This window comes from Coregonus clupeaformis, unplaced genomic scaffold, assembly GCF_020615455.1.
Source record: "Coregonus clupeaformis isolate EN_2021a unplaced genomic scaffold, ASM2061545v1 scaf0782, whole genome shotgun sequence".
Classification (NCBI taxonomy): Eukaryota; Metazoa; Chordata; class Actinopteri; order Salmoniformes; family Salmonidae; genus Coregonus; species Coregonus clupeaformis.
In genome coordinates this window covers 86,206-99,983 of record NW_025534237.1, presented here as the reverse complement: position 1 = coordinate 99,983, position 13,778 = coordinate 86,206, and the positions used below count along the sequence as shown (strand labels likewise).

Here is a 13,778-nt window from a genome sequence, read left to right as displayed (position 1 = left end):
GAGTTGAGAATAGATGGGGTTTGTAGTTCCCAGCACTAGAGATTACAGGGACTTCAAAAGTATCAGAAAGAACAGACGGGTCACATGATGGTGAAGGAGGAGAGTCAGAGTAGCTTATTTAATAGTGTCTGGTGTTCAAAGACTGGGGCTAGTGAACTACAACGGACACTTCATCATTCATGTACAATGTACAACAACGTACCATACGCTCAACAACGTACCATACGCTCAACAACGTACCATACGCTCAACAACGTACCATACGCTCAACAACGTACCATACGCTCAACAACGTACCATACGCTCAACAACGTACCATACGCTCAACAACGTACCATACGCTCAACAACGTACCATACGCTCAACAACGTACCATACGCTCAACAACGTACCATACGCTCAACAACGTACCATACGCTCAACAACGTACCATACGCGTCAAGTCTACTTCCCAACGTCATCAGTGATCTCATCCACTCTGGGAGGAGAAAAGTGCAAAGTCATAGAATTCAAATATTTTTCTTAAATGAAATGGTCTTCCTCCTGTTAAGACTAGCTTCAGGCGGCAACATGAATCTCACATGAGTTGTGGCTCAAATGGCACCCTATTCCCTATATAGTGCACTACTTTTGCACTACGTCAGGAATAGGGTGCCATTTGGGGGACACAATGGAATCGTCAGTTAGCAGGGTGAGATTTAAGACAAGCACGCCATCTATCTAGCTACATGTATACATTCAGGTCTACATGAACTAAATACATCTAGGGGTGGTTTCCCAAACACAGATTATGACCAATGCTGGACTGAAAACCATTTTGAATTCCTGCATCTCTACAGCGCACTGTGCACCTGCCATTTGATGAATGGAAAGACAGCAAAAAGGTGTAATGAATGATATCCAGTGATGGTCATTTATCAGGGCTACAGCAGACTGGTAACCTGCATTGATATGTCCACTGCTGTCCGACCGCCTCGGTCTCGGCCAATCATCTCTGCCTTTGCAAAATGTCACTTATGGCCGAACCACACCGCATTTTGGAGCGTATTCCATACGTTTTTCCATGTCCATTCACAATTGTGTTTTTTTTTCATGCGACTTTCATGTGGTATTGATAGTGTAATAGCCAAAAGTTTCCTTTCCGTCTTTGTTGTTCCTTATTGTGATAGGCTCATGTTTAACCAGTACGGTGTACCTCCACAGGATAGCTACTAATTATTTTGCCGGTACTCCATACCGGACGTACCGCCTTACTTTCACCTCTGGTGGTCTCCATACATGGTAGTCTACATAGCTACATGGTAGTCAGGCAAAACAGTCTAGGGACTGTCCCAACAGTGAGGGATAGGAGCCAAAGAGAGGAGACCATTAAGGAGTGTTGGGACCCAGCCCGGAATGTGTAGTGTTTGATTGACAGGTCAGGAGGATGGGGTCAGGACTCCTCAGCGATGATGCGTGCTCGACACATCTCCCGGAGCTTGGTGATGGTTGCCATGGAGAGGCTTCCGGGTTCCGTGAAGATTTTCTGGGAAAGCAGCAGGACAAAGGATTACAGAGATCATCATGGTACACACACACACACACACACACACAATGTTCATTTCAGTGTTTGTGTGTGTATATGTGTACCTGCATGAAGGTGTGGCAGTCCTCTACATAGGGGCCTCTGGTCATGTGTTTGAAGCTGTCACAGACGTCAGGCAGGGAACCAGCCTGCTGGACCTCAGCCTGCTGGTTCCTTATCAATGTCAGAGCCACACGGAACAGGATCTTAGAACCCTCGTAGAACAGACAGTCCCAGATACGCAGAACCGTCTGAGTAGGAGAACCAAGGAGAATGGAGAGAGGAGAGCATCAGGTTTAATAACAACAGAAGGGCAGCAGGACAGTCAGGTTTAATAACAACAGAAGGGCAGCAGGACAGTCAGGTTTAATAACAACAGAAGGGCAGCGGGACAGTCAGGTTTAATAACAACAGAAGGGCAGCGGGACAGTCAGGTTTAATAACAACAGAAGGGCAGCGGGACAGTCAGGTTTAATAACAACAGAAGGGCAGCAGGACAGTCAGGTTTAATAACAACAGAAGGGCAGCGGGACAGTCAGGTTTAATAACAACAGAAGGGCAGCAGGACAGTCAGGTTTAATAACAACAGAAGGGCAGCAGGACAGTCAGGTTTAATAACAACAGAAGGTCAGCAGGACAGTCAGGTTTAATAACAGAAGGGCAGCAGGACAGTCATATTAGCTGAGACGGTAGACAGTGACACTAGGCACAGTGATGAAAGATGTAAAGATTGTTCTTCATGATCATTCTACTTCATGATACCGCGTCAGCCTCCCCTCCCTGCTGCTCCAGGACACAGCCCTGGACTTAGTTCAGCTCAGCAGACTAATCTCCTGACACACAGATCCCATTCTGCCCTGGAAACCTGACTCAGACCTGTTGTGGAGCTGAGCCTCTGATAAAGCTCAGTGTCTTAGTCAGCACTGATAAAGCATTATTTAACAGCCCTTCTACAACAGATCACAGACCCAAACCTGACTGGGCGTTCACATTTTCAATAGTTGCATCAACGTAGTAATAGTACTCCAACAACCACAAAGATTTTGCCAAAGTTCACCCGCCCTCCATCCCCCTCACCTCTACAGGCAGGACGTCTATGTAGAGGCAGATGAACCACCTGGAGACCACCAGGGTCCACATGACGTTGTGTTGCCCCATGGCCTGCCACACAACTGGGGCTTTGGTCCTCACCAGCTCCCCTAAAACCTCCTGGTCCATCTTCAGACCCAGCATGGCCGGGGTGTAGTAGTCTAGACAGGAGACACAACTTAGTATCAACAGTCACAAACACACCTCAAAGATATCAACCCTGAACACAGTGACGAATGTGATCTCAGATGAAATCCACCTGTTTGCCGGAGTGGAGCCTGACTATGCCAGAACAGGAAGGGGGGGGTAGTGGGCTGGGGCGTGATGTAATTTCCTGTGTGACATCATAGGATTAGCCCTCCCCTCCGTGTGACGGGACATGGGTCTTAACGAGGCTCAAGACCATGTGACCTCAGCTGGGTTATACATAGACCCACGGCAGGGGGAGGAGACAGGAATAGAGCTGCTGTCCCTCACACACACACACCTGGTAGTATCCTGCCCAGCAGAGCGTCCATCAGCCAGAATGATTTCTCTTCATCTTTAGTGATGATAATGAGGTACCCAGCGATGAAGTTCATGCCCTGAAGACAAGACAGAAAATCACTTGGATACATATGAATATTACATTTCAGCCACAATAAATAGTTAAGTCATGCAACAGTGTTTTCAAGGTGTTGTTGTCTGTAGATTGCAGACATCCTCTCATTGACAGCTTAGGGAGGGACACAACCCATTCACCCCATTCTAATACAACAGCCCTGTCTCTCTCTCCCTGGCTAATACAACAGCCCTGTCTCTCTCTCCCTGGCTAATACAACAGCCCTGTCTCTCTCTCCCTGGCTAATACAACAGCCCTGTCTCTCTCTCCCTGGCTAATACAACAGCTCTCTCTCTCTCTCTCTCTCTCTCTCTCTCTCTCTCTCTCTCTCTCTCTCTCTCTCTCTCTCTCTCTCTCTCTCTCTCTCTCTCTCTCTCTCTCTCTCTCTCTCTCTCTCTCTCTCTCTCTCTCTCTCTCTCTCTCTCTCTCTCTCTCTCTCTCTCTCTCTCTCTCTCTCTCTCTCTCTCTCTCTCTCTCTCTCTCTCTCTCTCTCTCTCTCTCTCTCTCTCTCTCTCTCTCTCTCTCTCTCTCTCTCTCTCTCTCTCTCTCTCTCTCTCTCTCTCTCTCTCTCTCTCTCTCTCTCTCTCTCTCTCTCTCTCTCTCTCTCTCTCTCTCTCTCTCTCTCTCTCTCTCTCTCTCTCTCTCTCTCTCTCTCTCTCTCTCTCTCTCTCTCTCTCTCTCTCTCTCTCTCTCTCTCTCTCTCTCTCTCTCTCTCTCTCTCCTCCCCCCTGCATGGCTAATACAACATCTGTATTCTGGTGAATGAGTTCAGAGAGAGAGAACACGTCTGTATTCTGATTAATGAGTTCAAAGAGAGCGAGAACAGGTCTGTATTCTGGTGAATGAGTTCAGAGAAGGAGAACACGTCTGTATTCTGATGAATGAGTTCAGAGAGAGGGAGAGAGATGAACAGGTGGACAGAGATACACTAAGTGTCCCAAATGGCACCCTATTCCCTATATAGTGCACTACTTTTGACCAGAGCCCTATGGGCCCATGCCAACAATACATTGTCTCTAGTAAGTAAATATTGGAGTTGATGTGATTTAATGTGTCTTTGATTGTCAAATAAAAAGACAGAGACTAATATACAGAAAAACTGACAATACGAGAAGGAGACAGAACGACTGACTGTACACACACACACTAAACCTTCAGCCATAATGCTGCTTCTTTGCATTGCAAAATGCTGAAAATCTCCCTATCAAATCACACACAACCACACACACACCATAGCCTTGTCTATTCCACATGCCATTCCAACTATAGAATTCCCATTTAGGAACAAAAGCTGATTGAATGATCGAGGAAGGGTTGGGATTCCTGAAAAGGCTAGCAGGTAAAGTGGCAGTAATAAAGCCTCTCTTGAAAAAGCCAAACCTTGACCCAGAAAATGTTTTTAAAAAACGATCGGTCAATATCGAATCTCCCATTCCTCTTAAATTTTATAAAAAGCTGTTGTGCAGCAACTCACTTCCTTCCTGAAGGCAAATAATGTACACAAAATGCTTCAATCTGGTTTTAGACCCCATCATAGCACTGAGACTGCACTCGTGAAGGTGGTAAATGACCTTTTAATGGCGTCAGACCAAGGCTCTGCATCTGTCCTCGTGCTCCTAGATCTTAGTGCTGCTTTTGACACCATCGATCACCACATTCTTTTGGAGAGATTGGAAACCTTAAATTGGTCTACACAGACAAGTTCTTGCTTGGTTTAGATCTTATCTGTCTGAAAGATATCAGTTTGTCTCTGTGGATGGTTTGTCCTCTGACAAATCAATTGTAAGTTTCGGTGTTCCTCAAGGTTCCGTTTTAGGACCACTATTGTTTTCACTATATATTTTACCTCTTGGTGATGTCATTCGGAAACACAATGTTAACTTTCATTGCTATGCGAACGACACACAGCTGTATATTTCGATGGAACATGGTGAAGTCCCAAAATTGCCTACCCTGGAAGCCTGTGTTTCAGACATAAGGAAGTGGATGGCGGCACATTTTTTACTTTTAAACTCGGACAAAACAGAGATGCTAGTTCTAGGTCCCAAGAAACAGAGATCTTCTGTGGGATCTGACAATTAAACTGAAGGTCCTCGGTGTTACTCTGGACCCTGATCTCTCTTTTGACAAACATATCAAGAATATTTCAAGGACAGCTTTTTTCCATCTTTGTAACATTGCAAAAATCAGAAACATTTTGTCAAGAAATTAAGCAGAAAAGCTAATCCATGCTTTTGTCACTTCTAGATTAGACTACTGCAATGCTCTACTCTCCGGCTACCCGGATAAAGCACTAAATAAACTTCAGTTAGTGCTAAACACGGCTACTAGAATCTTGACTAGAACCAAACAATTTGATCATATTACTCCAGTGGCTTCCTGTTAAGGCTAGGGCTGATTTCAAGGTTTTACTGCTAACCTACAAAGCATTACATGGGCTTGCTCCTACCCATCTCTCCGATTTGGTCCTGCCGTACATACCTACACGTACAGTGAGGGAAGAAAGTATTTGATCCCCTGCTGATTTTGTACGTTTGCCCACTGACAAAGACATGATCAATCTATACTTTTAAATGGTAGGTTTATTTGAACAGTGAGAGACAGAATAACAACAAAAAAATCCAGAAAAAACACATGTCAAAAAAGTTAAATTGATTTGCATTTTAATGAGGGAAATAAGTATTTGACACCCTCTCAATCAAAAAGATTTCTGGCTCCCAGGTGTCTTTTATACAGGTAACGAGCTGAGATTAGGAGCACACTCTTAAAGGGAGTGCTCCTAATCTCAGCTTGTTACCTGTATAAAAGACACCTGTCCACAGAAGCAATCAAATCAGATTCCAAACTCTCCACTATGGCCAAGACCAAAGAGCTCTCCAAGGATGTCAGGGACAAGATTGTAGACCTACACAAGGCTGGAATGGGCTACAAGACCATCACCAAGCAGCTTGGTGAGAAGGTGACAACAGTTGGTGCGATTATTCGCAAATGGAAGAAACACAAAAGAACTGTCAATCTCCCTCGGCCTGGGGCTCCATGCAAGATCCCACCTCGTGGAGTTGCAATGATCATGAGAACGGTGAGGAATCAGCCCAGAACTACATGGGAGGATCTTGTCAATGATCTCAAGGCAGCTGAGACCATAGTCACCAAGAAAACAATTGGTAACACACTACGCCGTGAAGGACTGAAATCCTGCAGCGCCCGCAAGGTCCCCCTGCTCAAGAAAGCACATATACAGGCCCGTCTGAAGTTTGCCAATGAACATCTGATGAATCAGAGGAGAACTGGGTGGAAGTGTTGTGGTCAGATGAGACCAAAATCAAGCTCTTTGGCATCAACTCAACTCGCCGTGTTTGGAGGAGGAGGAATGCTGCCTATGACCCCAAGAACACCATCCCCACCGTCAAACATGGAGGTGGAAACATTATGCTTTGGGGGTGTTTTTCTGCTAAGTGGACAGGACAACTTCACCGCATCAAAGGGACGATGGACGGAGCCATGTACCGTCAACTCTTGGGTGAGAACCTACTTCCCTCAGCCAGGGCATTGTAAATCGGTCGTGGATGGGTATTCCAGTATGACAATGACCCAAAACACACGGCCAAGGCAACAAAGGAGTGGCTCAAGAAGAAGCACATTAAAGGTCCTGGAGTGGCCTAGCCAGTCTCCAGACCTTAATCCCATAGAAAATCTGTGGGTGGAGCTGAAGATTCGAGTTGCCAAACGTCAGCCTCGAAACCTTAATGACTTGGAGAAGATCTGCAAAGAGGAGTGGGACAAAATCCCTCCTGAGATGTGTGCAAACCTGGTGGCCAACTACAAGAAACGTCTGACCTCTGTGATTGCCAACAAGGGTTTTGCCACCAAGTACTAAGTCATGTTTTGCAGAGAGGTCAAATACTTTTTTCCCTCATTAAAATGCAAATCAATTTATAACATTTTTGACATGCATTTTTCTGGATTTTGTTGTTGTTATTCTGTCTCTCACTGTTCAAATAAACCTACCATTAAAATTATAGACTGATCATGTCTTTGTCAGTGGGCAAACGTACAAAATCAGCAGGGGATCAAATACTTTTTTCCCTCACTGTACGCTACAGTCACAAGACGCAGGCCTTCTTATTGTCCTTAGAGTTTCTAAGCAAACAGCTGGAGGCAGGGCTTTCTCCTATAGAGCTCCATTTACATGGAATGGTCAGCCTATCCATGTGAGAGACGCAGACTCGGTCTCGACCTTTAAGTCTTTACTGACTCATCTCTTCAGTAGGTCCTGTGATTGAGTGTAGTCTGGCCCAGGGGTGCGAAGGTGAACGGCAAGGCACTGGAGCGACAAATCGCCCTTGCTGTCTCTGCCTGGCCGGTTCCCGTCTCTCGATTGGGATTCTCTGCCTCTGACCCTATTACGGGGGCTGAGTCACTGGCTTACTGGTGCTTTCCATGCTGTCCCTAGGAGGGGTGCGTCACTTGAGTGGGTTGAGTCCCTGACGTGATCTTCCTGTCCGGTTTGTCGCCCCCCTCGGGATGTGGAGGAGATCTTCGTGGGCTATACTCAGCCTTGTCTCAGGGTAGTAGGTTGGTGGTCTATTGATATCCCTCTGGTGGTGTGGGGGCTGTGCTTTGGCAAAGTGGGTGGGGTTATATCCTGCCTGGTTGGCCCTGTCCGGGGGTATCATCGGACGGGGCCACAGTGTCTCCAGACCCCCCCACCCGTCTTAGCCTCCAGTATCTATGCTGCAATAGTCTATGTGCCGGGGGGCTAGGGTCAGTCTGTTATATCTGGTGTTATTCTCCTGTCTTATCCGGTGTCCTGTGTGAATTTAAGTATGCTCCCTCTAATTCTCTCTCTCTCCCTCCCCTCCCGGAGGACCTGAGCCCTAGGACCATGCCTCAGGACTACCTGGCCTGATGACTCCTGGCTTTCCCCAGTCCACCTGGTCGTGCTACTGCTCCAGTTTCAACTCTTCTCCCTGCGGCTATGGAACCCTGACCTGTTCACCGGATGTGCTACCTTGTCCCGGACCTGCTGTTTTCAACTCTCTCTCTACCGCACCTGCTATTTCAACCTCTAAATGCCCGGCTATGAAAAGCCAAGTGACATTTACTCCTGATGTACTGACCTGTTGCACCCTCTATAACCATTGTGATTATTATTTGACCCTGCTGGTCATCTATGAATGGTTGAACATCTTGGGGAGAAAAATCTGGCCTTAATGGCCATGTACTGTTATAATCTCCACACGGCACAGCCAGAAGGGGACTGGCCACCCCTCAGAGCCTGGTTTCTCTCCAGGTTTATTTCTAGGTTTCTGCCTTTCTAGGGAGTTTTTCCTAGCCACTGTGCTTCTACATCTGCATTGCTTGCTGTTTGGGGTTTTAGGCTGGGTTTCGGTATAGCACTTTGTGACATCTGCTGATGTAAAAAGGGCTTTATAAATACATTTGATTGATTGATTTTAGTCTTTGCCGTGATTGAGCCTGTAAAGTGGAATATGAGGCTGCCTGTGGGCCCTGGTCAAAAGTAGTACACTATATAGGGAATAGGGTGCCATTTGGGCCGCAGCCCAGATAACGGCCAGGTGTAACAGGGTAACGTACCTGACAGTAGCCCACAGCCGGGTTGTGGTGTCCGTACGCTAGCAGCACGTTGTACAGGGTTTTCTGGAGACACGGGTTCGACGTCTTGCGGAACTGGACGTTGTCAGGAAAGGTCCTGTTCAAGTCTGCCAGGGAGAAAAGGAAAGAAGGAGGTGCTGTGGTTATAATCACCACCAAAAACAACCTGCTGCCTACTCCAAACATCTCTAACCCTTTCAGCTATTTCTCAAAGCGGAGTACATACAGAGAGAAATATCTCAGAGATGAAGCTCACCTGTTCAGGTGTATATCAGCTAACCTATGATGACGTATATTAGCTAACCTATAATGATGTATATTATCTAACTTATGATCATGTACAGTGTATTCGGAAAGTATTCAGACCCCTTGAGTTTTTCCACATTGTTACGTTACAGCCTAATTCTAAAATGGATTAAATAAATGTTTTTCTTCATTTTTTTTTGCACATTTATAAAAACTAAAACAGAAATACCTTATTTACATAAGTGTTCAGACCCTTTGCTATGAGACTCGAAATTGAGCTCAGGTGCATCCTGTTTCCATTGATCATCCTTGAGATGTTTCTACAACTTGATTGGAGTCCACCTGTGGTAAATTCAATTGACTGGACATGATTTGTAAAGGCACACATCAGTTTATATAAAAAGGTCCCACAGTTGGCAGTGCATGTCAGAGCAAAAACCAAGCCATGAGGTCGAAGGAATTGTCAGTAGAGCTCCGAGACAGGATTGTGTCGGGGCACAGATCTGGGGAAGGGTACCAAAACATTTCTGCAGCATTGAAGGTCCCCAAGAACACAGTGGTCTCCATCATTCTTAAATGGAAGAAGTTTGGAACCTCCAAGACTCTTCCTAGAGCTGAGCAATCGGGGGGAAAAGGGCCTTGGTCAGGGAGGTGACCAAGAACCCGATGGTCACGCTGAAAAAGCTCCAGAGTTCCCCTGTGGAGATGGGAGATCCTTCCAGAAGGACAACCATCTCTGCAGCACTCCACCAATCAGGCCTTTATGGTAGAGTGGCCAGATGGAAGCCACTCCTCAGTAAAAGGCACATGACAGCCCGCTTGGAGTTTGCCAAAAGGCACCTAAAGGACTCTCAGACCATGAGAAACAAGAGTCTCTGGTCTGATGAAACCAAGATTGAACTCTTTGGCCTGAATGCCAAGCGTCACGTCTGGAGGAAACCTGGCACCATCCCTACGGTGAAGCATGGTGCTGGCAGCATCATGCTGTGGCAAAGATGAACAGAGCAAAGTACAGAGAGATCCTTGATGAAAACCTGCTCCAGAGAGCTCAGGACATCAGACTGGGGCGAAGGTTCACCTTCCAACAGGACAACGACCCTAAGCACACAGCCAAGACAACGCAGGAGTGGCTTCAGGACAAGTCTCTGAATGTCCTTGAGTGGCCCAGCCAGAGCACGGACTTGAACCTGATCAAACATCTCTGGAGAGACCTGAAAATAGCTGTGCTACAACGCTCCCAATCCAACCTGACAGAGCTTGAGAGGATCTGCAGAGAAGAATGGGAGAAACTCCCCAAATACAGGTGTGCCAAGCTTGTAGCGTCATACACAAGAAGACTCGCGGCTATAATCACTGCCAAAGGTGCTTCAACAAAGTACTGGGAAAGGGTCTGAATACTTATGTAAATGTGATATTTCCTGGGGTTCTTTAATTTTATAAATTTGCAAACTTTTTTTTTTTTACGGTTTTTGCTTTGTCATTATGGGGTATTGATTAAGAAAAAAAAACAATTTAATCAATTTTAGAATAAGGCTGTAACGTAACAAAATGTGGAAAAAGTCAAGGGGTCTGAACACTTTCCAAATGAACTGTACATTAGCTAACCCATGATGTATATTAGCTAACCCATGATGATGTCCATTAGCTAACCCATGATGATGTCCATTAGCTAACCCATGATGATGTCCATTAGCTAACCCATGATGATGTCCATTAGCTAACCTATGATGATGTCCATTAGCTAACCTATGATGATGTCCATTAGCTAACCTATGATGATGTCCATTAGCTAACCTATGATGATGTCCATTAGCTAACCTATGATGATGTCCATTAGCTCACCTGTGCGTATGGAGTCCACCAGCTTGGGGTCGTGCTGTTGCTTCGTAGTGTCCAGTAGAGAGTGATAGTAGCCTGGGTTCTTCTCCAGGTGCTCCTGGGCCCCGCTGGCTGCCATCCAGGTCAACCCTCGGTGCTCGTTGGGCACGCCCTTACGCACATACCGTTTCACTGTGGGAGTGCTTCATGAGTCAGTGAGTCTCTCTCTCACACACACACACACACACACACACTTTCACACATCCTAGAAGCAGCATGAACAAAAACACTGATTTGACGTGTGCTGTACAGTCAGTGTGCTCCGATCAGGGCCTAACATGAACACCTGCCAAATGTATAAACTGGAAGTGGAAGCCTAAGTATTGTTGTCCATTACTTTACTCCAATTAGGGGAGGGGTGGTAGGGTTAGGGGAAAATAATAAAGAAGGAAAATATATACATATTTAAAATTACATATATATTTACAACAACAAAAACACATATACATACACACACACACACATATATATATATATATATATATATATATATATATATATATATATATATATGGGGATTGGAAATGATGCAGACAATTACATTGATAGAAGCCTCAATCTGTAATATTAAAGCTGATAATACTAATAAGAATAAAAAAACAAAAATAACCAACAACAAAAAACACCTGCCAAATGCGGGTAGATTTTGGCATTGGCGGTTAAGACATCTATCAAGTATGATCATATTTATAGTAAAATAAATGCTGCCATAGCTGTTTTCAAAGTATTTCTGCCGTTTTGTTTCACAGCTGGTAAATTAAATCACACAAAGTCAAAGAACTAAGAATCCTATACAGCCTATTCCACCTGAATTTTTAGAAACAGTCATCAAAGTTGGTCTAATTGACTTGAAACGAAAGTCTACTGAAGTGAGTCTTTGTCCTTGTGTTTCTTTGTTCACAAACTAGGTTTGAGTTTCAACTGCTAGGGAAGAGAAGACAACGCTTCTCCTAGTCAGACTCAATCTCACAGGCACAAACATGACTCTGAGTTGCGCTACCACGGTAACCTACCGCCCTTAAAGGGGCAGGTGAAAATGTTTGTCTCATCTGTGATATTTTGGTTAAAAGACTCGGGACACAAAAAATGAAATTAAACAATATACCACATTACTTCTTACGAGTAATACATTTATTGTTTTAGAAACACTACAACGCATGCTCATCTGTTTTTTTGTGGTTTGTTGGTGTCATTTTAGCAGAAAAAAATATTTTGGCTGGTAAAAAAATCTACCCGTCACAGTGGCTGGTGGACCAAAAAGTAAATGTTATGCTCTGGCTCCGATTAAGTCCCACTCACCCTTGATACTCTTCTCCAGCCGTCCCCGGCCCTGCAGCAGCTTGGACCACCTGATGGACCTTCTGGTGAGCACGGCCAGGTACTCTGACATCAGCTCCTCATACGACTCATAGTCAAAGTCCTTTGACCGCTCAAAGCCATACGGGTCCACACTGAAACAGAGTCACAGCCATTCGGGTCCACACTGAAGACACCACACAGGGTTTACAATAGAGTCAAAGCCAAGCGGGTCCACAGCAATGTTTCAGTTCCAATCAGAGTCTAGCTAGCAGGAGTCAGAAACTAAGTCAATCTAAAGGGGATATTGAGCGACGAGCGTAGTGAGACTGGTGAGTAGTAGTAGGATGTGTGGCTATCTGTTGTTTGGTATGGAATCTGGCCATAGAATGGCCCTTTATAAAGACCAGACTGGTGAGTAGTAGTAGGATGTGTGGCAATCTGTTGTTTGGTATGGAATCTGGCCATAGAATGGCCCTTTATAAAGACCAGACTGGTGAGTAGTAGTAGTATGTGTGGCAATCTGTTGTTTGGTATGGAATCTGGCCATAGAATGGCCCTTTATAAAGACCAGACTGGTGAGTAGTAGTAGTATGTGTGGCAATCTGTTGTTTGGTATGGAATCTGGCCATAGAATGGCCCTTTATAAAGACCAGACTGGTGAGTAGTAGTAGTATGTGTGGCAATCTGTTGTTTGGTATGGAATCTGGCCATAGAATGGCCCTTTATAAAGACCAGACTGGTGAGTAGTAGTAGTATGTGTGGCAATCTGTTGTTTGGTATGGAATCTGGCCATAGAATGGCCCTTTATAAAGACCAGACTGGTGAGTAGTAGTATGTGTGGCAATCTGTTGTTTGGTATGGAATCTGGGCATAGAATGGCCCTTTATAAAGACCAGACTGGTGAGTAGTAGTAGTATGTGTGGCAATCTGTTGTTTGGTATGGAATCTGGCCATAGAATGGCCCTTTATAAAGACCAGACTGGTGAGTAGTAGTATGTGTGGCAATCTGTTGTTTGGTATGGAATCTGGGCATAGAATGGCCCTTTATAAAGACCAGACTGGTGAGTAGTAGTAGTATGTGTGGCAATCTGTTGTTTGGTATGGAATCTGGCCATAGAATGGCCCTTTATAAAGACCAGACTGGTGAGTAGTAGTAGGATGTGTGGCAATCTGTTGTTTGGTATGGAATCTGGCCATAGAATGGCCCTTTATAAAGACCAGACTGGTGAGTAGTAGTAGGATGTGTGGCAATCTGTTGTTTGGTATGGAATCTGGCCATAGAATGGCCCTTTATAAAGACCAGACTGGTGAGTAGTAGTAGTGTGTGGCAATCTGTTGTTTGGTATGGAATCTGGGCATAGAATGGCCCCTTTATAAAGACCAGACTGGTGAGTAGTAGTAGGATGTGTGGCAATCTGTTGTTTGGTATGGAATCTGGCCATAGAATGGCCCTTTATAAAGACCAGACTGGTGAGTAGTAGTAGG

The 13,778-nt window shown here is 45.2% G+C and overlaps 1 protein-coding gene across 1 annotated transcript; it reads right to left on the bottom strand.

The window, feature by feature from the left end:
* Positions 1–91: 91 nt before the first annotated feature.
* Positions 92–12,574, bottom strand: LOC123485657 (growth hormone-regulated TBC protein 1-A-like). The gene is made up of 7 exons (XM_045216729.1): positions 12,294–12,574; positions 10,959–11,126; positions 8,853–8,977; positions 3,141–3,237; positions 2,642–2,814; positions 1,630–1,815; positions 92–1,525 (listed from the first exon to the last, which is right to left on the bottom strand). The coding sequence occupies exons 1-7, from the start codon at positions 12,382–12,384 to the stop codon at positions 1,433–1,435; spliced, it is 933 nt and encodes a 310-aa protein (XP_045072664.1). The 5' UTR covers positions 12,385–12,574; the 3' UTR covers positions 92–1,432.
* Positions 12,575–13,778: the final 1,204 nt, after the last annotated feature.

What these genes read in the sequence shown, in the direction of transcription:
- LOC123485657 (XM_045216729.1), bottom strand. Translation starts at nt 12,384, where the DNA reads ATGTCAGAGTACCTGGCCGTGCTCACCAGAAGGTCCATCAGGTGGTCC. An exon ending in GGTGGACTCCATACGCACAG is followed by an intron (nt 8,978 to 10,958) that starts GTGAGCTAATGG and finishes TCTCCCTGGCAG; the next exon opens with ACTTGAACAGGACCTTTCCT. An exon ending in TAGACGTCCTGCCTGTAGAG is followed by an intron (nt 1,816 to 2,641) that starts GTGAGGGGGATG and finishes TCTCCTACTCAG; the next exon opens with ACGGTTCTGCGTATCTGGGA.